The 25,079-nt window shown below is 46.4% G+C and overlaps 2 protein-coding genes across 2 annotated transcripts; one reads left to right on the top strand and one right to left on the bottom strand.

Annotated features, from left to right (window-relative positions):
• Positions 1–460: 460 nt before the first annotated feature.
• Positions 461–10,918, bottom strand: LOC115182770 (H/ACA ribonucleoprotein complex non-core subunit NAF1). The gene is made up of 8 exons (XM_029744217.1): positions 10,763–10,918; positions 8,680–9,395; positions 8,118–8,211; positions 7,095–7,177; positions 6,777–6,937; positions 5,588–5,639; positions 3,324–3,435; positions 461–762 (listed from the first exon to the last, which is right to left on the bottom strand). The coding sequence occupies exons 2-8, from the start codon at positions 9,358–9,360 to the stop codon at positions 461–463; spliced, it is 1,485 nt and encodes a 494-aa protein (XP_029600077.1). The 5' UTR covers positions 9,361–9,395; positions 10,763–10,918.
• Positions 10,902–22,048, top strand: LOC115182771 (translation machinery-associated protein 16). The gene is made up of 8 exons (XM_029744218.1): positions 10,902–11,021; positions 12,267–12,376; positions 12,479–12,516; positions 15,614–15,698; positions 18,506–18,654; positions 18,765–18,807; positions 19,882–20,007; positions 22,045–22,048. The coding sequence occupies exons 1-8, from the start codon at positions 11,019–11,021 to the stop codon at positions 22,046–22,048; spliced, it is 558 nt and encodes a 185-aa protein (XP_029600078.1). The 5' UTR covers positions 10,902–11,018.
• The last annotated feature ends 3,031 nt before the right edge of the window (positions 22,049–25,079 follow it).

Below are 25,079 nucleotides of genomic sequence, written 5' to 3' on the forward strand. Positions count from 1 at the left end.
GACCAGAATAGGGTCATATAGCCAACAGCTCTCAGAGAGGAGGGTACATGATAAGGATATGGACCAGAATAGGGTCAGGAGGGTACATGATGAGGATATGGACCAGAACAGGGTCAGGAGGGTACATGATGAGGATATGGACCAGAACAGGGTCAGGAGGGTACATGATGAGGTTATGGACCAGAACAGGGTCAGGAGGGTACATGATGAGGTGACTGTAGAGCTGTTATCATCATCACTATAACAGTTTCTACTACCGTGGAATTTAAGGACAGAAACTATTAAAACAGACTTGAAACGCAGACAGTAAAAATAGACTTTTAATGTGTTGATTTTGGTCAAACAACGTTGATGAGTGTGTAGGAGGAGAGGTGTACAGTCACTAGTAGTGTGTGTGTGTGTGTGTGTGTGTGTGTGTGTGTGTGTGTGTGTGTGTGTGTGTGTGTGTGTGTGTGTGTCCTCACTGAGGAGGATAAGGGCCAGTGGGTGGTGGGGGAGGAGGGGGGAGGTGAGAGAAGGGGAGGTTGTGGTAGGGGTGAGAGGGGGGAGGAGACCAGGGGAAAGACATGTGGGGGGGAGGAGGGGGAGGGTAGAGGGGGAAGGACTGGGGCTGGTAGGGGGGAGGGTAGGGGTAGTGGGGCTGGTGTGTGTAGAATGGAGCCCCTTCGTATCGGGGTGGGGGACCCCAGTTGTCACGGCGGGGTGGACGACTCTGTTGCAAAGGCCTCTGGGACATCTGCGGTCTGGTGACGGAATCTCTGTCTGGAAGAGAAAGAAAATGAGGGCACACACACACACACACACACACACACAGAGAGAGAGGGGTTAAAGCTCAAATGATATACAGCCAACAACCATCACAGTATTTAAAAAATGTAATAAAATGTATTCACTCTACTGTAAGTCGCTCTGGATAAGAGCATCTGCTAAATGACTAAAATGTCATGTAAAATGTACTGATTCTTCATCACTGTGCTCTCTCCTCCTCATCTGACATTTGTACTCTGCTCTATTTTACATTCTTCAAAGTCCATGCTTGCTTTTCTCCTCGGATATTTGTTCAGAACATTAAAAAAATAAATGTATTTATTGCACAAAATGCTCACTTTAAATCCGTCTACGATAGGGTCTAATCCATCTACGATAGGGTCTAATCCGTCTACGATAGGGTCTAATCCAGGTATGATAGGGTCTAATCCGTCTACGATAGGGTCTAATCCGTCTACGATAGGGTCTAATCCATCTACGATAGGGTCTAATCCATCTACGATAGGGTCTAATCCATCTACGATAGGGTCTAATCCGTCTACGATAGGGTCTAATCCAGCTACGATAGGGTCTAATCCATCTACGATAGGGTCTAATCCGTCTACGATAGGGTCTAATCCGTCTACGATAGGGTCTAATCCGTCTACGATAGGGTCTAATCCGTCTACGATAGGGTCTAATCCGTCTACGATAGGGTCTAATCCGTCTACGATAGGGTCTAATCCATCTACGATAGGGTCTAATCCGTCTACGATAGGGTCTAATCCAGCTACGATAGGGTCTAATCCGTCTACGATAGGGTCTAATCCGTCTACGATAGGGTCTAATCCATCTACGATAGGGTCTAATCCATCTACGATAGGGTCTAATCCGTCTACGATAGGGTCTAATCCGTCTACGAAAGGGTCTAATCCGTCTACGAAAGGGTCTAATCCGTCTACGATAGGGTCTAATCCGTCTACGATAGGGTCTAATCCAGCTACGATAGGGTCTAATCCATCTACGATAGGGTCTAATCCAGGTATGATAGGGTCTAATCCGTCGACGATAGGGTCTAATCCAGCTACGATAGGGTCTAATCCGTCTACAATAGGGTCTAATCCGTCTACGATAGGGTCTAATCCGTCTACGATAGGGTCTAATCCGTCTACGATAGGGTCTAATCCATCTACGATAGGGTCTAATCCATCTACGGCTACGATAGGGTCTAATCCATCTACGATAGGGTCTAATCCGTCTACGATAGGGTCTAATCCAGCTACGATAGGGTCTAATCCAGCTACGATAGGGTCTAATCCATCTACGATAGGGTCTAATCCAGCTATCTGTTGAGTGGACCAGAACCAGTGTGTGTTGAGTGGACCAGAACCAGTGTTGAGTGGACCAGAACCAGTATTGTGTTGAGTGGACCAGAACCAGTGTGTGTTGAGTGGACCAGAACCAGTGTTGTGTTGAGTGGACCAGAACCAGTGTTGTGTTGAGTGGACCAGAACCAGTGTTGTGTTGAGTGGACCAGAACCAGTGTGTGTTGAGTGGACCAGAACCAGTGTGAGTTGAGTGGATCAGAACCAGTGTTGTGTTGAGTGGACCAGAACCAGTGTTGTGTTGAGTGGACCAGAACCAGTGTTGAGTGGACCAGAACCAGTGTGTGTTGAGTGGACCAGAACCAGTGTGTGTTGAGTGGACCAGAACCAGTGTGTGTTGAGTGGACCAGAACCAGTGTGAGTTGAGTGGACCAGAACCAGTATTGAGTGGACCAGAACCAGTGTGTTTTGAGTGGACCAGAACCAGTGTGTGTTGAGTGGACCAGAACCAGTGTGTGTTGAGTGGACCAGAACCAGTATTGAGTGGACCAGAACCAGTGTGTGTTGAGTGGACCAGAACCAGTATTGAGTGGACCAGAACCAGTGTGTTTTGAGTGGACCAGAACCAGTGTGTGTTGAGTGGACCAGAACCAGTGTGAGTGGACCAGAACCAGTGTGTGTTGAGTGGACCAGAACCAGTGTGTGTTGAGTGGACCAGAACCAGTGTGTGTTGAGTGGACCAGAACCAGTGTGTATTGAGTGGACCAGAACCAGTGTTGAGTGGACCAGAACCAGTGTGAGTGGACCAGAACCAGTGTGAGTTGAGTGGACCAGAACCAGTGTTGTGTTGAGTGGACCAGAACCAGTGTGTGTTGAGTGGACCAGAACCAGTGTGTGTTGAGTGGACCAGAACCAGTGTTGTGTTGAGTGGACCAGAACCAGTGTTGTGTTGAGTGGACCAGAACCAGTGTGTGTTGAGTGGACCAGAACCAGTGTTGTGTTGAGTGGACCAGAACCAGTGTTGTGTTGAGTGGACCAGAACCAGTGTGAGTGGACCAGAACCAGTGTGTGTTGAGTGGACCAGAACCAGTGTGTGTTGAGTGGACCAGAACCAGTGTTGTGTTGAGTGGACCAGAACCAGTGTGAGTGGACCAGAACCAGTGTGTGTTGAGTGGACCAGAACCAGTGTGTGTTGAGTGGACCAGAACCAGTGTTGTGTGGACCAGAACCAGTGTGAGTTGAGTGTCTGACCTGGTTGAGGATCAGCTCTCTGTCCTCTTTCTCTCTCACTCTTCTGGACATTCCCCTTCTTCTTCTTCCTTTTCATCTTCTGTTCTGCCTCATCATCACTGAAGTCCAACGCCTGGAGACAGGAGAGACGAGAGGACAGGACAGAGGAGAGGGGACAGGACAGAGGAGAGACGAGAGGGGACAGGACAGAGAAGAGACGAGAGGGGACAGGACAGAGGAGAGACGAGAGGGGACAGGACAGAGGAGACAGGACAGAGGAGAGACGAGAGGGGACAGGACAGAGGAGAGAGGACAGGACAGACGAGAGGGGACAGGACAGAGGTGACAGGACAAGGAGAGACGAGAGGGGACAGGACAGAGGAGAGAGGACAGGACAGAGGAGAGACGAGAGAGGACAGGACAGAGGAGAGACGAGAGAGGACAGGACAGAGGAGAGACGAGAGGGGACAGGACAGAGGAGAGACGAGAGGGGACAGGACAGAGGAGACAGGACAGAGGAGAGACGAGAGGGGACAGGACAGAGGAGAGACGAGAGGGGACAGGACAGAGGAGAGAGGACAGGACAGACGAGAGGGGACAGGACAGAGGTGACAGGACAAGGAGAGACGAGAGGGGACAGGACAGAGGAGAGAGGACAGGACAGAGGAGAGACGAGAGGGGACAGGACAGAGGTGACAGGACAAGGAGAGACGAGAGGGGACAGGACAGAGGAGAGAGGACAGGACAGAGGAGAGACGAGAGAGGACAGGACAGAGGAGAGACGAGAGAGGACAGGACAGAGGAGAGACGAGAGGGGACAGGACAGAGGAGAGACGAGAGGGGACAGGACAGAGGAGAGACGAGAGAGGACAGGACAGAGGAGAGACGAGAGGGGACAGGACAGAGGAGAGACGTGAGGGGACAGGACAGAGGAGAGACGAGAGGGGACAGGACAGAGGAGAGAGGACAGGACAGACGAGAGGGGACAGGACAGAGGTGACAGGACAAGGAGAGACGAGACAGGACAGAGGAGAGACGAGGGGACAGGACAGAGGAGAGAGGACAGGACAGAGGAGAGACGAGAGAGGACAGGACAGAGGAGAGACGAGAGGGGACAGGACAGAGGAGAGAGGACAGGACAGAGGAGACAGGACAGAGGAGAGACGAGAGGGGACAGGACAGAGGAGAGACGAGAGGGGACAGGACAGAGGAGAGACGAGAGGGGACAGGACAGAGGAAAGACGAGATCAGTGAATTCTACTAGATAAAGACCAGTCTCTTCCTCAATAGAGTTCAGTGAATTCTACTAGATAAAGACCAGTCTCTTCCTCAATAGAGTTCAGTGAATTCTACTAGATAAAGACCAGTCTCTTCCTCAATAGAGTTCAGTGAATTCTACTAGATAAAGACCAGTCTCTTCCTCAATAGAGTTCAGTGAATTCTACTAGATAAAGACCAGTCTACTAGATGAAGTCCAAATGAAATCCTGACGTATAAAATTAGAAATGTCACTAACATTAATGTTCTATTTGCACATAGTCAAAATGTCTACTATTTAGAAGGCATTATGGGTAATCAGACAGGACCTGTGATCCTCCCCTCTGTACTATTTAGAAGGCATTATGGGTAATGAGACAGGACCTGTGATCCTCTGTCTACTATTTAGAAGGCATTATGGGTAATCAGACAGGACCTGTGATCCTCTGTCTACTATTTAGAAGGCATTATGGGTAATCAGACAGGACCTGTGATCCTCCCCTCTCTACTATTTAGAAGGCATTATGGGTAATCAGACAGGACCTGTGATCCTCTGTCTACTATTTAGAAGGCATTATGGGTAATCAGACAGGACCTGTGATCCTCCCCTCTCTACTATTTAGAAGGCATTATGGGTAATCAGACAGGACCTGTGATCCTCCCCTCTCTACTATTTAGAAGGCATTATGGGTAATCAGACAGGACCCGTGATCCTCCCCTCTGTACTATTTAGAAGGCATTATGGGTAATCAGACAGGGCCTGTGATCCTCACCTCTCTACTATTTAGAAGGCATTATGGGTAATCAGACAGGGCCTGTGATCCTCCCCTCTCTACTATTTAGAAGGCATTATGGGTAATCAGACAGGGCCTGTGATCCTCCCCTCTCTACTATTTAGAAGGCATTATGGGTAATCAGACAGGGCCTGTGATCCTCCCCTCTCTACTATTTAGAAGGCATTATGGGTAATCAGACAGGGCCTGTGATCCTCCCCTCTCTACTATTTAGAAGGCATTATGGGTAATCACCTCTGGTGGAGGCTCCTGGTCATTCTTCCAGGATGCGTCGGAGCCTTTCAACCTAAACACACACACACACACACACACACACACACACACACACAGAGCTTCAATTATACATGTCGTAGCTGCTCAGTGAGGATGTACAGGGTGTAGTCGGGGTGTAGTCAGTGAGGATGTAGAGGGTGTAGTCAGGGTGTAGTCAGTGAGGATGTACAGGGTGTAGTCAGTGTGGACTGACCGTCGTAGCTGCTCAGTGAGGATGTACAGGATGTACAGGGTGTAGTCAGTGTGTAGTCAGGGAGTACTGACCGTCGTAGCTGCTCAGTGAGGATGTACAGGGTGTAGTCAGGGTGTAGTCAGTGAGTACTGACCGTCGTAGCTGCTCAGTGAGGATGTACAGGGTGTAGTCAGGATGTAGTCAGTGTGTACTGACCGCCGTAGCTGCTCAGTGAGGATGTACAGGGTGTAGTCAGGGTGTAGTCAGTGTGGACTGACCGTCGTAGCTGCTCAGTGAGGATGTACAGGGTGTAGTCAGTGAGGTTGTACAGGGTGTAGTCAGTGAGTACTGACCGTTGTAGCTGCTCAGTGAGGATGTACAGGGTGTAGTCAGGGTGTAGTCAGTGTGGACTGACCGTCGTAGCTGCTCAGTGAGGATGTACAGGGTGTAGTCAGGGTGTAGTCAGTGTGGACTGACCGTCGTAGCTGCTCAGTGAGGATGTACAGGGTGTAGTCAGTGAGGATGTACAGGGTGTAGTCAGGGTGTAGTCAGTGAGGATGTACAGGGTGTAGTCAGTGTGTACTGACCGTCGTAGCTGCTCAGTGAGGATGTACAGGGTGTAGTCAGTGAGGATGTACAGGGTGTAGTCAGTGAGGATGTACAGGGTGTAGTCAGTGAGGATGTACAGGGTGTAGTCAGGGTGTAGTCAGTGAGGATGTACAGGGTGTAGTCAGTGTGTACTGACCGTCGTAGCTGCTCAGTGAGGATGTACAGGGTGTAGTCAGTGAGGATGTACATGGTGTAGTCAGTGAGGATGTACAGGGTGTAGTCAGGGTGTAGTCAGTGAGGATGTACAGGGTGTAGTCAGTGTGTACTGACCGTCGTAGCTGCTCAGTGAGGATGTACAGGGTGTAGTCAGTGAGGATGTACAGGGTGTAGTCAGTGTGGATGTACAGGGTGTAGTCAGTGTGGACTGACCGTCGTAGCTGCTCAGTGAGGATGTACAGGGTGTAGTCGGTGAGCGACGGGGCGTAGAACATGGAGTCCTTCAGCTTCACTCCTCTCTCTGTGATGTCGCTCTCTGAGTTAAACCTCAACACATAGAAGGGACTGGAGACCGGCCCAAACACCTCAAACACCTGGAGGAGGAGAGAGTTAAACCTCAACACATAGAAGGGACTGGAGACCGGCCCAAACACCTCAAACACCTGGAGGAGGAGAGAGAATGATTAAAGAACCTCCAGTAAATCTCCAGTACTCTGAGGACTCCTCCCCCAGACTCTAAGCCCCTCCTACCTTGCCCACGGCCAGCCTATCAGAGTTGAAGATGACGCTGTCGTCCTTCAGAGGGGGCGTGTCCTTAAATGACTGTATGATCACTGTTGAGGAAACACAACAGACACCAAGAGGGGTCAGAGGGGGTCAGAGGGTAATGTGAAGGGCAGTGGTCAAGGGTCAATCCAGGGTCAAGTTCTCACCACAATATCTGGGGAACCCATTTCATCCCCAAATCCAAAAACACAACCTTAAAAAAAACGGTCAATTTATATTTTTCCTACAACTTATAACCTTAAATTAAATATATTTTCATCTCTCTTATCAAAATCAAGAAAACCAACTCTTACATTTTTTCTTAGCCCCGACTAAAGCTCGTAATCCAGACTGTCAAAACCACTGGTGTAGTGTGGAGGGATTAACCCAGCTATTGGATGGTACTGGTCCTAGGGGGAGGGACTAACCCAGCTATTGGATGGTACTGGTCCCAGGGGGAGGGACTAACCCAGCTGTTGGATGGTACTGGTGACTGGTCCTAGGGGGAGGAACTAACCCAGCTGTTGGATGGTACTGGTCCTAGGGGGAGGGACTAACCCAGCTATTGGATGGTACTGGTCCTAGGGGAGGGACTAACCCAGCTGTTGGATGGTACTGGTCCTAGGGGGAGGGACTAACCCAGCTATTGGATGGTACTGGTCCTAGGGGGAGGGACTAACCCAGCTATTGGATGGTACTGGTCCTAGGGGGAGGGACTAACCCAGCTATTGGATGGTACTGGTCCTAGGGGGAGGGACTAACCCAGCTATTGGATGGTACTGGTCCTAGGGGGAGGGATTAACCCAGCTATTGGATGGTACTGGTCCTAGGGGGAGGGATTAACCCAGCTGTTGGATGGTACTGGTCCTAGGGGGAGGGACTAACCCAGCTGTTGGATGGTACTGGTCCTAGGGGGAGGGACTAACCCAGCTGTTGGGTGGTACTGGTCCTAGGGGGAGGGACTAACCCAGCTATTGGATGGTACTGGTCCTAGGGGGAGGGACTAACCCAGCTGTTGGATGATGCTGGTGACTGATCCCAGGGGCAGTATCTCCGCCTCCTCTGGTAGAACAACCGTCAACTCCTCGACAGCAGGCAACTCCTACACACACACACACACACACACACACACACACAATTTTCATGTGAATACGACGCTAACTTTATTTTTACTCACATGAAGTTCTGAATTCCCAGAGGAGAGATACAAGAGAGGTGTCGGGGGTTAGAGAGAGGTCAGGGGGGTTAGAGAGAGGTCAGGGGTTAGAGAGAGATCAGGGGTTAGAGAGAGGTCAGGGGTTAGAGAGAGGCCAGGGGTTAGAGAGAGGCGCCAGGGGTTCGAGAGAGGCCAGGGGTTAGAGAGAGACCAGGGGTTAGAGAGAGACCAGGGGTTAGAGAGAGATCAGGGGTTAGAGAGAGGCGCCAGGGGTTAGAGAGAGGTCAGGGGTTAGAGAGGTCAGGGGTTAGAGAGAGGCTCCAGGGGTTAGAGAGGTCAGGGGTTAGAGAGAGGCGCCAGGGGTTAAAGGCCAGGGGTTAGAGAGAGGTCAGGGGTTAGAGAGGTCAGGGGTACCTCAGGCAGGATCTCATCCAGGGTTTTGATGGAACAGGGTTTCTTTGTCCGACTGAAGCCTTCATCATCATCATCTTCGTCATCTGCCTGACCTAACACAACAGCCAGCGTCACACCGGAGGAAGAGGAGTCTGAATCACTGTCTGAGGAGGAGCTGCTGCCGTCCCGCTGGACCCGGACACACACACCGTCCCGCTGGTCCCGGACACACACACCGTCCCGCTGGTCCCGGACACACACACCGTCCTGTAACGTCAACAGTACCTGGGGGAGGTCCTGGGGTGGGTCGTGGGGGAGGTTCTGGGGGGGGTCCTGGGGGAGGTTCTGGGGGGGGTTCTGAGAGGGGTCCTGGGGTGGGTCCAGGGGGAGGTTCTGAGAGGGGTCCAGGGAGACGTCCTTGGGGAGGTGTGTGTGTGTGGTTCCGTCTCCCAGCTCGGAGCTCGAGACAGAGTTGAGATTCTCCGTAACCTCCATCTCCTCTGCTCCTCCCGTTAACTCCGCAGGTAAACGGCTGTCTGAGGTCACGGAGGTCAGTCCCTGAGGTTCTGTCTCAGCTGTGCATTCTTCCTCCCGGTGCTCGGTGCTGGTACCGTTGTTAAGTTCCAGTTCCTCTCTGTGTGTCTCTGCTGAGCTCTGAAGAACCTCTGGTACCACGGCCGTCTCCTCTGGTTGGGCCTCCATCCTGTTACTGGGTAGAGACTATCACACCTGGGGACCTGGATACCACAACTACAATCAGCTGGGTAGAGACTATCACACCTGGATACCACAACTACAATCAGCTGGGTAGAGACTATCACACCTGGATACCACAACTACAATCAGCTGGGTAGAGACTATCACACCTGGATACCACAACTACAATCAGCTGGGTAGAGACTATCACACCTGGATACCACAACTACAATCAGCTGGGTAGAGACTATCACACCTGGATACCACAACTACAATCAGCTGGGTAGAGACTATCACACCTGGATACCACAACTACAATCAGCTGGGTAGAGACTATCACACCTGGATACCACAACTACAATCAGCTGGGTAGAGACTATCACACCTGGATACCACAACTACAATCAGCTGGGTAGAGACTATCACACCTGGATACCACAACTACAATCAGCTGGGTAGAGACTATCACACCTGGATACCACAACTACAATCAGCTGGGTAATAGTCACTAGGAACCACACAGAACGGAAGCTAACAGACGCAAACGGGACAAACCCTCCCGCAGGGCTGTATAGCCCAGGTACAGTGAGGGAAAAAAGTATTTGATCCCCTGCTGATTTTGTACGTTTTCCCACTGACAAAGAAATGATCAGTCTATCATTTTAATGGTAGGTTTATTTGAACAGTGAGAGACAGAATAACAACAACAAAAAATCCAGAAAAATGTTATAAATTGATTTGCATTTTAATGAGGGAAATAAGTATTTGACCCCCTCTGAAAAACATGACTTAGTACTTGGTGGTACACATTTTTACCTTGGTCAACTACCCTGCCCCATTGGTTACTTTCAGGTATTAGCTAACTTTAGAACTAGCTGGATAGCTAGTCTGCCAGCCACATCTATGAAAAAATACGTTTTACAATCAGAGTTCATAACACTGGAGTTAAATTCGTAGCTAGCTAACGTTAGCTAGTCCACTAGTTAATAAAACAGTTATGTAGCTTGGTTGCTAACGTTAGCTAGTCCACTAGTTAATAAAACAGTTATGTAGGTTGGTTACTAACGTTAGCTAGTCCACTAGTTAATAAAACAGTTATGTAGCTTGGTTGCTAACGTTAGCTAGTCCACTAGTTAATAAAATAGTTATGTAGGTTGGTTACTAACGTTAGCTAGTCCACTAGTTAATAAAACAGTTATGTAGCTTGGTTGCTAACGTTAGCTAGTCCACTGGTTAATACAACAGTTATGTAGCTTGGTTGCTAGGCATTCTCAGAACCAGACAACGTTACTGTTAGTCGGAGTTTTAAATTATCTTTAGTATTGTATCGCCAATTCTGTATTATACCGATGACATTATTACAATGTTGTGCATCATATTACAAACGTGTAGATGAAGATGGACTTACGTTAGAGTAGTTAAGGCTGTAAATCTGTTCTCGGTCTGCTCTCTGCTACTCTCAGTAACGTTACTCTGCTGTTCGCAACACGTTTTGATTCGGAAACAACGTGGTCTTGTTGTCTTCCGGGTTGTGGAACCTTCTTTCCGCCGCCGGATGAAATGACGGACAGTGTTGTGCGACGGACCAGCAACATCCGCCGGAGTTGTCAATACAGAACACGTGTGTTCAACCGATGATCAGACTTCGCACATACAACTAAAACATGGTAAAATTACACTTATTTAACATCGTTAACATGTATCTATATATGTATAAATATATTTAGCTAAACCTTGATTTATATAACGTTATAGCGCTCTTAGAACCTAGTGAATGTATACTGCACGAAAATATAAACGCAACCATTTCAACGATTTATGAGTTAAAGTTAATATAAGGAAATCAGTCAATTGAAATAAATAAATTAGGCCCTAATCTATGGATTTCACGTGACTTTCACAAGCACCACGTCTAGGACTTGCCTAGTTAAATAAAAAAAAATAGGTCCTAAGGCTTCTTAACAGCTTCTACCCCCAAGCCATAAGACTGCTGAACAGCTAATCAAATGGATACCCGGACTATTTGCATTGAATACTCATTTATTTACGCTGCTGCTCTCCGCTGTTCATTATCTATGCATAATCACTTTACCCCTACCTACATATTACCTCGACTAGCCTGTACCCCCGCCGATAGCCTCATTGTTGTTATTGTTTTGTTTTTTTTACTTTAGTTTATTTATTAAATATTTTCTTAACTCTTATTTTACTTAAGCTTTTAAGTAAGTATTTCACATGACTGGGCAGGGACGCAGCGATGGGTGGGCCTGGGAGGGCTCCACCCACTGGGGAGCCAGGTCCAGCCAATCAGAATGAGTTTTTCCCCACAAAGGGCTTTATTACAGACAGAAATACTCCTCAGTTTCATCAGCTGTCTGGGTGGCTGGTCTCAAACGATCCCATCGGCGAAGAAGCCGGATGTGGAGGTCCTGGGCTGGTGTGGTCTGCGGTTATGAGGCCAGTTGGACGTACTGCCAAATTCTCTAAAATGACTTTGGAGGTGGCTTATAGTAGAGAAATGAACATTAAATTCTCAGGCAACAGCCCTGGAGAAAATTTCTGCAGTCAGCATGTCAATTGCACGCTTCCTCAAAACATCAGACATCTGTGGCATTGTGTTGTGTGACAAAACTTCACATTTTAGAGTGACCTTTTATTGTCCCCCAGCACAAGGTGCACCTGTGTAATGATCATGCCGTTTAAATCAGCTTCTTGATATGCCACAGCTATCAGCTGGATGGGAAATACGCTTTCTGTGCGTATGGACATTTCTAGGATATTCTATTTCAGTTATTGAAACATGGGACCAACACTTTACATGTTGGGTTTATATTTTAGTTCAGTGTAGAATAATGCAAGGAAGTGTTCTAACAGTCGTGTGTGTGTGTGTGTGTGTGTGTGTGTGTGTGTAGCCGAAGGCGGGGAAAGGTAAACCAACTCAGAAGGAGAAGGTGTGTCATCCCTATAGCAGGAAAGCTGCTTACCTGGCCAGCCAGGAGATACGTCTGGGAAAGAAGGAGAGGTAAGGAGGGAGGGAGATGGTTTGCGTTTGTGTTTTGAACAGAGAGAATCCTGTATATTCTTATATATTTATAAAGTTAAGTGTGTATCTCTGCCTCCACAGACAAAAGAGTGAGAAGGCCACTCGTCTCAACAGCATTGGTGAGTCTGACAGTCTGTTACTGTACTATTATTGTTACTGTACTACTGTTACTGAACATCTGCTGTCTCAGCCACTGCCTGTCACCAAGGGAGTACCCCAAGGCTCGATCCTAGGCCCCACACTCTTCTCAATTTACATCAACAACAACAGCTCAAGCAGTAGGAAGCTCTCTCATCCATTTATATGCATATTTTTTATATTTCACCTTTATTTAACTAGGCAAGTCAGTTAAGAACAAATTCTTATTTACAATGACGGCCTACAAACGGACTCCTGCGGGGACGGGGGCTCTCCATGATTGAGTCTTTGAATGAAGAGATGGAGATAAAACTGTCCAGTTTGAGTGTTTGTTGCAGCTCGTTCCAGTCGCTAGCTGCAGCGAACTGAAAAGAGGAGCGACCCAGGGATGTGTGTGCTTTGGGGACCTTTAACACAATGTGACTGGCAGAACGGGTGTTGTATGTGGAGGATGAGGGCTGCAGTAGATCTCTCAGATAGGGGGGAGTGAGGCCTAAGAGGGTTTTATAAATAAGCATCAACCAGTGGGTCTTGCGATGGTTATACAGAGATGACCAGTTTACAGAGGAGTATGGAGTGCAGTGATGTGTCCTATAAGGAGCGTTGGTGGCAAATCTGATGGCCGAATGGTAAAGAACATCTAGCCGCTCGAGAGCACCCTTACCTGTCGATCTATAAATTATGTCTCCGTAATCTAGCATGGGTAGGATGGTCATCTGAATCAGGGTTAGTTTGGCAGCTGGGGTGAAAGAGGAGCGATTACGATAGAGGAAACCAAGTCTAGATTTAACTTCAGCCTGCAGCTTTGATATGTGCTGAGAGAAGGACAGTGTACCATCTAGCCATACTCCCAAGTACTTGTATGAGGTGACTACCTCCAGCTGTAAACCCCCAGAGGTAGTAATCACACCTGTAGGGGAGAGGGGCGTTCTTCTACCCAAACCACATCACCTTGTTCTGAACACCTCCAAAACAAAGGTCAAGTGCAGAGAAAGCTTGTTGGACACCAATAAAGCTTTGTTGTAGAGCGTTTAACACAAAATCTCTTCATTCAAAGACTCAAACATGGACACTCTTACTGACAGTTGTAGCTGCTGTGATGTATTGTTGTCTCTACCTTCTTCCTTTGTGCTGTTGTCTGGGACCAATAATGTTTGTACCATGTTTTGTGCTGCTACCATGTTGTGTTTCTACCATCTTGTTGTCATGTTGTTTCTACCTTGTTGTTGTCATGTTGTTTCTACCTTGTTGTTGACACGTTGTTTCTACCTTGTTGTTGACACGTTGTATCTACCATGTTGTTGTCATGTTGTTTCTACCATGTTGTCATGTTGTGTTTCTACCATGTTGTCATGTTGTGTTGCTACCATGTTGTTTCTACCATGTTGTCATGTTGTTTCTACCATGTTGTTGTCATGTTGTTCCTACCTTGTTGTTGACACGTTGTATCTACCATGTTGTCATGTTGTGTTTCTACCATGTTGTTGTCATGTTGTGTTACTACCATGTTGTGTTCCTACCATGTTGTTGTCATGTTGTTTCTACCTTGTTGTTGACACGTTGTTTCTACCATGTTGTTGTCATGTTGTGTTGCTACCATGTTGTTGTCATGTTGTGTTGCTACCATGTTGTTGTCATGTTGTGTTGCTACCATGTTGTTGTTGTGTTGCTACCATGTTGTTGTCATGTGTTGCTACCATGTTGTTGTCATGTTGTGTTTCTACCATGTTGTTGTCATGTTGTATCTACCATGTTGTTGTCATGTTTGGTCTACCTTGTTGTTGTCATGTTGTGTTTCTACCATGTTGTTGTCATGTTGTGTTGCTACCATGTTGTTCACACGTTGTGTTGCTACCATGTTGTTGACACAACATGACAACAACAAGGTAGTTTGTTTAGTAAATTTTGTGGTAATAAGAAAAGACAGGTAGGGTGTACCCCCTCTTACCTTGTATTGTGTGTGTGTGTTGGTTAGTACAGCAGTAGGGTGTACCCCCTCTTACCTTCTATTGTGTGTGTGTGTAGGTGAGTACAGCGGTAGGGTGTACCCCCTCTTACCTTGTATTGTTTGTGTGTGTAGGTGAGTACAGCGGTAGGGTGTACCCCCTCTTACCTTGTATTGTGTGTGTGTATTGGTTAGTACAGCGGTAGGGTGTACCCCCTCTTACCTTGTATTGTGTGTGTGTGTTGGTTAGTACAGCAGTAGGGTGTACCCCCTCTTACCTTGTATTGTGTGTGTGTGTGTGTTGGTTAGTACAGCAGTAGGGTGTACCCCCTCTTACCTTGTATTGTGTGTAGGTGAGTACAGCGGTAGGGTGTACCCCCTCTTACCTTGTATTGTGTGTGTGTGTAGGTGAGTACAGCAGTAGTGTGTACCCCCTCTTACCTTGTATTGTGTGTGTTGGTGAGTACCGCGGTAGGGTGTACCCCCTCTTACCTTGTATTGTGTGTGTGTGTAGGTGAGTACAGCAGTAGGGTGTACCCCCTCTTACCTTGTATTGTGTGTGTGTGTGTGTGTGTGTGTAGGTGAGTACAGCGGTAGGGTGTACCCCCTCTTACCTTGTATTGTGTGTGTGTGTAGGTGAGTACAGCAGTAGGGTGTACCCCCTCTTACCTTGTATTGTGTGTGTTGGTGAGTACAGCGGTAGGGTGTACCCCCTCTTACCTTGTATTGTGTGTGTGTGTAGGTGAGTACAGCAGTAGGGTGTACCCCCTCTTACCTTGTATTGTGTGTGTGTGTGTGTGTGTGTGTAGGTGAGTACAGCGGTAGGGTGTACCCCCTCTTACCTTGTATTGTGTGTGTTGGTGAGTACAGCGGTAGGGTGTACCCCCTCTTACCTTGTATTGTGTGTGTGTGTGTAGGTGAGTACAGCAGTAGGGTGTACCCCCTCTTACCTTGTATTGTGTGTGTTGGTGAGTACAGCGGTAGGGTGTACCCCCTCTTACCTTGTATTGTGTGTATGTGTTGGTGAGTACAGCAGTAGGGTGTACCCCCTCTTACCTTGTATTGTGTGTGTTGGTGAGTACAGCGGTAGAGTGTACCCCCTCTTACCTTGTATTGTGTGTGTGTGTGTGTAGGTGATAAGCTGCAGTGGTTTCAGAGCCAGCTGGACTCTGAGAAGACAGAGTTCACCAAACAGGACGCCTGTCACATCATAGAGAGGTCAGGACCCGTGTCGATGTTCATGTGTAGTTTGCTCTTTCTCCTTCATTTCCACAAACTGTTGCTTTCTCAATGTCTTCACCAGGTCTAAACCCAACAATGTAGTAATCAATGTCTTTACCAGGTCTAAACCCAACAATGTAGTAATCAATGTCTTTACCAGGTCTAAACCCCAACAATGTAGTAATCAATGTCTTTACCAGGTCTAAACCCAACAATGTAGTAATCAATGTCTTTACCAGGTCTAAACCCAACAATGTAATCAATATCAATGTCTTACTATTAGTGGATTAGCTTTTCTAAATCATTTTTGGACAGAAAAATTCAGATTTTTGCGACGTTACGAATGTTGAAATATTCGTCAAAAGATCGACCAGGGTCCAGAGTAACGCCGAGGTCCTTCACAGGGTCCAGAGTAACGCCCAGGTCCTTCACAGGGTCCAGAGTAACGCCCAGGTCCTTCACAGGGTCCAGAGTAACGCCCAGGTCTTTCACAGGGTCCAGAGTAACGCCCAGGTCCTTCACAGGGTCCAGAGTAACGCCCAGGTCCTTCACAGGGTCCAGAGTAACGCCCAGGTCCTTCAGTTTCATTTGAGACGACTGTACAACCATCAAGATTAATTGTCAGATCCAACAGAAGATCTCTTTGTTTCTTGGGACCTAGAACAAGCATCTCTGTTTTGTCCGAGTTTCAAAGTAAAACATTTGCAGCCATCCACTTCCTTATGTCGTGTCTTTGGCTATGCCGGATTAAGTGATATGACATGCTAACCTATAAAATTATTTCTCTGTAATTAATATTACCTGATTAAGCTAATCATGTAAATGTAATTAACTACAAAGTCGGGGCACCACGGAAGAACGTTTATAGAGCTGTTATCTTCCGAATAAACTCTTAAAATACTTAGTAATATTTTACATCGATAGCAGTCAATATTAACCCTTATCTTATTTTCAGTCTCATAATGAAAGTTGTAAATTCTTGGCTATCTTCACGAACCCTGGCTAACAAGTTGAATCAGCAATACAAAATTGGGTTTAATTATTTATTTACTAAATACCTAAACTAATCACACAGAATTACAAATACACAGAATACAATGATGTCATACAGAACACGCCCTGGTGAACGGAGCCTGTATCATGGCTGGTTACACAAAGGAAAGGGGGTTGGGCTTGAATGAAAGAGTGGGAAGACTTAGGAACCACAAACAGAAGCTGTGCTATCGTACATACAGTATCTTATGCATTCTAAATTACCGCCCATTTGGAAAAGGAAAATGCAATAAATATTTACTCTGAGCTGCGCTTCGGTAGATTGGTCGTAGATGCTGGCCGGGTTGGCCAACAGATCTTCCTGTCCTCTGAAGAATGTCTCTGGTGGTAAATTGGATACGTGGTGGTATCTTCGTCTGTTTGTTAGACTGGATCCGTCGTCCATCCTTTCCTAGCCCACGTCTACAGTTGCCGCTGCTAACTCAACGGCTAGGAAGTATCACTTCTGTAGTGAATAAGCTCAAAGTTCATACCATTCGCCACCAAAGCTCACGCCGAGGTTGGCTTAGTTCTGTACTTGACATGTGTGTCCTTCTAACGTAGAGGCTGCAGACCTCACGTACTGGAACCACCTGGTTATCTTTTCGTCAAAGGCTTATATAGTGGAGAGGGGGAAGGATGTGTTTCATCGTTTATAACCCCTGTCTCTTCACAGGGGTGGGCCACTGATCAAGCAGGGCACTTTCCTTATGAAAACCCAATTCTCTCATTTGGAAGCTAAAATTACATTTAATCTCCTAACAAACAATTTCAATATCAAACATTTCAATTGCATAACAATTCCATGTGACTCTGATAACTAGAGGGTGGATACTTTCCCAGGTACAGTTTATGTCGTCCTGTCATCAGTCATAATGTCTCAGATGACAACCGAACTGACATACATACTCATTACGTTCCCAAGCATATTTCCAACTGGTTTTATTACCAAAATATGGTTCCTTTTCCCCATTTGTTTGATGTTCCCAGACTCTCTATATTTAACACAGGCTATTCAAGTCCTTCAGTAGGGTCAGAGAGAGAGGGGAAGGGAGAAAGGTATTTATGGGGGGGTCATAAACCTTACCCACAGGCCAACGTCATGACACTTATGTCTGAAACACAGGCTTCCAGAGAAGGCAATTTTGGTGCTTCACCATGTTTCATCGGGGCAAATATAATCTTTCATTACTCCGATTGGCCAAGGAGCCTTGTGACATGTTGGGGCGGCGTGGCATAGGCCTATTTTAGACTTTGGAAGGGCCTAAAGCCGTCGTGGGACTAAGGCAAAGCTGTTGGCTAGGTTACTGCTCTGTTTCAGCTGTCGTGGGACTGGGGCAAAGCAGTTGGCTAGGTTACTGCTCTGTTTCAGCTGTCGTGGGACTAGAGCAAAGCAGTTGGCTAGGTACTGCTCTGTTTCAGCTGTCGTGGGACTAGAGCAAAGCAGTTGGCTGGGTACTGTTCTGTTTCAGCTGTCGTGGGACTAGAGCAAAGCAGTTGGCTAGGTACTGCTCTGTTTCAGCTGTTGTGGGACTAGAGCAAAGCAGTTGGCTAGGTACTGCTCTGTTTCAGCTGTCGTGGGCAGCCTAGCTGCTTGGAGAAGGAGGTGCTTCCTGTTTCAGCTGTTGTGGGCAGCCTAGCTGCTTGGAGAAGGAGGTGCTTCCTGTACCCTTGAGGGACATGCAGACAGGAACCTTTGAAATGTTTGGATCTTTTTATTTGTACATGTGATTGGTGGATTCAAATAAAGTATTTAAAATGTGTGTGTGTAGGTACCTGCAGAGGTTTGACGGGGAGTTGGACCAGATAGAGCTGGTGAACGGGATCAAAGGTCGTCAGGGTCGTCTCCATGGCAGCAGGGAGACTGTCATCAAACAGACTGTAGAGAGAGAGACCGCTCTGTACCATGGCAACGGCTTCGGTCAGTCTCACACACACACGGTGATACACACACACACACACACACACACACACACACACACACACACACACACAGTGAACCCTGACGTTGTGTTCTTCTTCTCTCCTCAGAGATTCCAGACATCATCAACTCTAAACATCTCAAGACCTTCAGGTGAGACGACCAATGACAACCCACCTCTGGCTAGAGCAGGAATCTGATTGGTCTGTGTCAGTAGAGCTGTGATCTGATTGGTTGTTGCCAGTAGAGTTGTGATGATTCATGAAAAACAGCTCTATTTGTTACATTTCTCTCTGAAACGTTCTCTCACCTGATTGGTTAATTCTGTGTGGTTCGTTCCTTGTTCCTTGTCAATCATTGGTGAAATTAGCATTCAGACAATATCTTTAATTAAATAATTCAAAAACCTTTATTAATGCAATTGCAGATAGAAGTAACATAGCAGGCATGTTTCCAGAGTAAGTTCTGCAAAATAGAAAAGGGTCCGAGTTGTTTTATTATGCCTACATCATTACCTTCTACTCATGAGACCAAGCCCATGCCTACAGTCATATATCTTAGTGACGTCACTGCCTACATCATTACCTTCTACCCATGAGACCAAGCCCATGCAGCCACACAGCTTATACAAACAAGAGTTTCAGTGTTATCTAAAGGCTCAGCAGTAAATGTCCCCAGGCTGATTTATAGAGGAATGTCTGACTAGTCTCTTATCTCTTACACTCCCCTGCAGAGTTCTGTCACACAATTACACATTTCTCAGACCGTTTTCTTTATAAGAGGCAGAGAGACTAGAAGAAAACTGTGGAACAATATTAAACCTTTATAATGACTATATATATATATATATATATATATATATATATATATATATATTAGTTAATCTGTAGTCCAGGACCCTATATATGTAAGGAGGGAGGGGTCTTATAACCCTTCTATTAATACAACATAATCAATTATTCTAATACATCAACCATTTGGTACAGCCCCTATCATGACCCCAAGGTGCACCCGGCAATTCCATGTTTCTGATCTGTGATTGGATGATTCCATTGTTCTGAGCTGTGATTGGTTGGTTCCATTGTTCTGATCTGTGATTGGATGATTCCATTGTTTTGATCTGTGATTGGATGATTCCATTGTTTTGATCTGTGATTGGATGTTTCCATTGTTCTGATCTGTGATTGGATGATTCCATGGTTCTGATCTGTGATTGGTTGGTTTCAGGGAGTGGAGCGGCGATCTAAAGAAGCTTCCCAACATCAAGATGAGGAAGTTCTCTTCCCGAGGGATGGACAGAACAGGAGGAGAGGAGGAGGGGACCGCCGGAGGAAAGGAGGAGGAGATCGCCACAGGAGAGGAGGAGGAGGAGGGGACTGCCGCAGGAGAGGAGGAGGAGGAGGCCTTGATGGAGGACTCAGATTCAGACACCCAGGAAGATGCCCCATAATGCTTTGCGTGTTAAAACTCTGGGGATGTCAGCCATCTTACCTGACTGGGGTTAAGCCAACCTGTTTTTGTGTGTGTGTGTGTGTGTGTGTGTGTGTGTGTGTGTGTGTGTGTGTGTGTGTCCCAATACAGACATCTAATAAACCTAAAGACAGAGAGCGATACTGTTGTTCTGTTTTATTTAAGAGGCGTCTCCCTCTTTAACCTCTTACATCTCGACTTTCCGCTAGCGGAACACCTGCTCCAATATCCAATGATAGGCGTGGCGCGAAATACAAATTCCTCAAAAATTCAAAAACTTCCATTTTTCAAACATATGACTATTTTACACCATTTTAAAGACAAGACTCTCCTTTATCTAACCACACTGTCTGATTTCAAAAAGGCTTTACAGCGAAAGCAAAACATTAGATTATGTCAGCAGAGTACCCAGCCAGAAATAATCAGACACCCATTTTTCAAGCTAGCATATAATGTCACAAAAAACAAAACCACAGCTAAATGCAGCACTAACCTTTGATGATCTTCATCAGATGACACGCCTAGGACATTATGTTATACAATACATGCATGTTTTGTTCAATCAAGTTCATATTTATATCAAAAACCAGCTTTTTACATTAGCATGTGACGTTCAGAACTAGCATTCCCATCGAACACTTCCGGTGAATTTACTAAATTACTCACGATAAACGTTCACAAAAAACATAATTATTTTAATAATTATATATACAGAACTCCTTTATGCAATCGAGGTGTCCGATTTTAAAATAGCTTTTCGGTGAAAGCACATTTTGCAATATTCTGAGTAGATAGCTCGCCATCACAGGCTAGCTATTTTGACACCCACCAAGTTTGACCCTCACCAAAGTCAGATTTACTATAAGAAAAGTTTGATTACCTTTGCTGTTCTTCGTCAGAATGCACTCCCAGGACTTATACTTTAATAACAAATGTTGGTTTGGTTCCAAATAATCCATAGTTATATCCAAATAGCGGCGTTTTGTTCGTGCGTTCAAGACACTATCCAAGGGTGACGAAGGGTTACGCGCCCGACGCGTTTCGTGACAAAAAAATTCTAAATATTCCATTACCGTACTTCGAAGCATGTCAACCGCTGTTTAAAATCAATTTTTATGCTATTTTTCTCGTAAAAAAGCGATAATATTCCGACCGGGAAACCCTGTTTTAGTTCAAAAACAGATAAAATAAAAACATGGGGTCGCCTCGTGCACGCGCCTCCAGTCTCTGTTCTCTGATCGACCACTATCAAAATGCGCTAGTGTTTTTCAGCCAGGGCCTGCAAAGCCACCATTCAGCTTTTTGCCGCCTTCTGAGAGCCTATGGGAGCCGTAGGAAGTGTCACGTTACAGCAGAGATCCCCTGTTTTGGATAGAGATGATCAAGAAATGGTCAGACAGGGTACTTCCTGTACAGAATCTTCTCAGGTTTTGGCCTCCCAAATGAGTTCTGTTATACTCACAGACACCATTCAAACAGTTTTAGAAACTTTGGAGTGTTTTCTATCCAAAGCTAATAATTATATGCATATTCTCGTTTCTGGGCAGGAGTAATAATCAGATTAAATCGGGTACGTTTTTTATCCGGACGTGAAAATACTGCCCCCTATCCATAACAGGTTAAACATAGAATTGGAGCGTGTGTGTTGCTGTGTTCAAAACAACTTGGAAACTCTTTATAGAAAGATGCGATCAGAGCTTCCCGGCAGGTATCAGAATCAACCAATAGGAAGTAACAGAATCAACCAATAGGAAGTATCAGAATCAACCAATAGGAGGTATCAGAATCAACCAATAGGAGGTATCAGAATCAACCAATAGGAGGTATCAGAATCAACCAATAGGAAGCTCTACGCAAAAAAAAATGTAAGCACATCTTTACTCTGAGTTGTTTTGATCACGTCTTGTTTGTGTCAATCAGTTAGAGTGAGTGTAAAGGTCGTATCCAGTCAGTCAGAGTGAGTGTAAAGGTCGTATCCAGTCAGTCAGAGTGAGTGTAAAGGTTGTATCCAGTCAGTCAGAGTGAGTGTAAAGGTCGTATCCAGTCAGTCAGAGTGAGTGTAAAGGTTGTATCCAGTCAGTCAGAGTGAGTGAGTGTAAAGGTCGTATCCAGTCAGTTAGAGTGAGTGTAAAGGTCGTATCCAGTCAGTCAGAGTGAGTGTAAAGGTTGTATCCGGTGCCTTCTGAAAGTATTCAGACCCCTTCTCTTTTTCCACATTTTGTTACGTTACAGCCTTGTTTAAAAATGTATTCAATAATCTACACTCAAAGCTGGCTGCCTGGCCAAACTGAGCAATCGAGGGAGAAGGGCCTTGGTCAGGGAGGTGACCAAGAACCAGATGGTCACTCTGACAGAGCTCCAGAGTTCCTCTGTAGAGATGGGAGAACCTTCCAGAAGGACAACCATCTCTGCATCACTCCACCAATCAGGCCTTTATGGTAGAGTGGCCAGACGGAAGCCACTCCTCAGTAAAAGGCACATGACAGCCCGCTTGGAGTTTGCCAAAAGACACCTAAAGACTCTCAGACCATGAGAAACAAGATTCTCTGGTCTGATGAAACCAAGATTGAACTCTTTGGTCTGAATGCCAAGTGTCACATTTGGAGGAAACCTGGCACCATCCCTACGGTGAAGCATGGTGGTGGCAGCCTCATGCTGTGGGGATGTTTTTCAGCGGCAGGGACTGGAGACTAGTCAGGATCGAGGGAACGATGAACGGAGACAAGTATAGAGAGATCCTTGATGAAAACCTGCTCCAGAGCGCTCAGGACCTCAGACTGGGGTCAAGGTTCACCTTCCAACAGGACAACGACCCTAAGCACACAGCCAAGACAACACAGGAGTGGTTTCTCTGAATGTCCTTGAGTGGTCCAGCCAGAGCCCGGACTTGAACCCTATTGAATATCTCTGGAGAGACCTGAAAATAGCTGTGCAGCGACGCTCCCCATACAACCTGACAGAGCTTGAGAGGATCTCCAGAGAAGAATGGGAGAAACTCCCCAAATACAGGTGTGCCAAGCTTGTAGCGTCGTACCCAAGAAGACTCAAGGCTGTAATCGCAGCCAAAGGTGTTTCAACAAAGTACATGGTCTGAATACTTATGGAAATTAAACCTGTTTTTGCTTTGTCATTATGGGGTATTGTGTGTAGATTGAGGTAAAAAACAACACAAAGTGGAAAAAGTTAAGTGGTCTGAATACTTTCCCAAATGCACTGTATGAACGCAACATATAAGGGAATCAGTCAATTGAAATAAATAAATTAGGCCCTGATCTATGGATTTCACATGACTGGGAATACAGAAATGCATCTGTTGGTCACCGATACTGTACCTTAAATAAAGGTAGAGGTGTGGATCAGAGAACCAGTCAGTATCTGGTGGGACCATTTGCCTCATGCAGCGCTACACATCTCCTTCGCATAGAGTTGATCCGGCTGTTGATTGTCCTGTGAATTGTTGTACGAAGTTGCTGGATATCGGCGGGAACTGGAACACGCTGTCGTACACGTCGATCCAGAGCATCCCAAACATGCTCAGTGGGTGACATGTCTGGTGAGTATGCAGGTCATGGAAGAACTGGGACATTTTCAGCTTCCAGGAATTGTGTCCAGATCCTTGCGACATGGGGCCGTGTATTATGCTGAAACATGAGGTGATGAATGGCACGACAACGGGCCTCAGGATCTCATCACTGTATCTCTGTGCATTCAAATTGCCATCGATAAAATGCAATTGTGTTCGTTGTCCGTAGCTTATACCTGCCCCATACCATAACCCCACCTCCACCATGGGGCCCATACCATAACCCCACCACCACCATGGGGCCCGTACCATAACCCCACCTCCACCATGGGGCCCGTACCATAACCCCACCACCACCATGGGCCCCATACCATAACCACCACCTCCACCATTGGGGCCCATACATAACCCCAACTCCACCATGGGGCCCATACCATAACTCCACCACCACCATGGGGCCCATACCACAACCCCACCTCCACCATGGGGCCCATACCATAACCCCACCTCCACCATGGGGCCCATACCATAACCCCACCTCCACCATGGGGCCCATACCATAACCCCACCTCCACCATGGGGCCCTCTGTTCACAACGTTGACATCAGCAAAACGCTCGTCCACATGACGCCATACACATAGTCTGAGGTTGTGAGGCCGGTTGGAAGTACTGCCAAATTCTCTAAAACAACGTTGGAGGTGGCTTATGGTAGAGAAATGAACATGCAATTATTTGGCAACAGCTCTGGTGGACATTTGTGACATTGTGTTGTGTGACAAAACTGCACATTTTAGAGTGGCCTTTTATTGTCCCCAGCACAAGGTGCACCTGTGTAAGGATCATGCTGTTTAATCAGCTTATTGATGTGCCACACCTGTCAGGTGGATGGATTATCTTGGCAAAGGAGAAATCCTCACTAACTGTTAACGGAATTTTATATCTTAATGATAATAATTAGCAATCAATAAGCCTTGACTAATCCCCAGGGTTTGTAAGACACTGGGTTTAAGAATAATTAGGCAAGGACTCAGCTTTCTGCAAAAGGTTAATTCGGCTTTATTCATGAGAACGTTCTGAGGTACAAATAACAAAGACATTTATTTTATAGTTCCCTCCCTGCTAACGCACATACAAACTTCACAAACACTAGATATATGAAACACTCCTCGGATTTCTCCCCCCCCCCGAGATTAGAGAAACCTTGGAGGTACCTCCCTGTTTTCTCCAAAGTCTCTCCAAGTTTCTAGGTCGGGTGAAACAGATGCCTACTGTTGTCTTAGGCCCACTAAAACACACACACACACATTTTGTCCCGGGCCTCTACTAGACCTTATGGGACTAACCGTTCAGTACATTAATTATTCATTATCCATGCTACATAACTACTAATTAATAATGGATTATTGATTCATTTACCTTTATTAGATCATT

This window comes from Salmo trutta, unplaced genomic scaffold, assembly GCF_901001165.1.
Source record: "Salmo trutta unplaced genomic scaffold, fSalTru1.1, whole genome shotgun sequence".
Classification (NCBI taxonomy): domain Eukaryota; kingdom Metazoa; phylum Chordata; class Actinopteri; order Salmoniformes; family Salmonidae; genus Salmo; species Salmo trutta.

Excerpts from the sequence above, each read along its gene's own strand:
- LOC115182770 (XM_029744217.1), bottom strand. The coding sequence starts at position 9,360 with ATGGAGGCCCAACCAGAGGAGACGGCCGTGGTACCAGAGGTTCTTCAG. Across the intron at positions 6,938-7,094 it reads ATAGGCTGGCCGTGGGCAAG|GTGTTTGAGGTGTTTGGGCC; the intron begins GTAGGAGGGGCT and ends CTCCTCCTCCAG. Across the intron at positions 5,640-6,776 it reads CTCACTGAGCAGCTACGACG|GTTGAAAGGCTCCGACGCAT; the intron begins GTCAGTCCACAC and ends GTGTGTGTTTAG.
- LOC115182771 (XM_029744218.1), top strand. Across the intron at positions 12,517-15,613 it reads CACTCGTCTCAACAGCATTG|GTGATAAGCTGCAGTGGTTT; the intron begins GTGAGTCTGACA and ends GTGTGTGTGTAG. Across the intron at positions 18,655-18,764 it reads GTACCATGGCAACGGCTTCG|AGATTCCAGACATCATCAAC; the intron begins GTCAGTCTCACA and ends TTCTCTCCTCAG.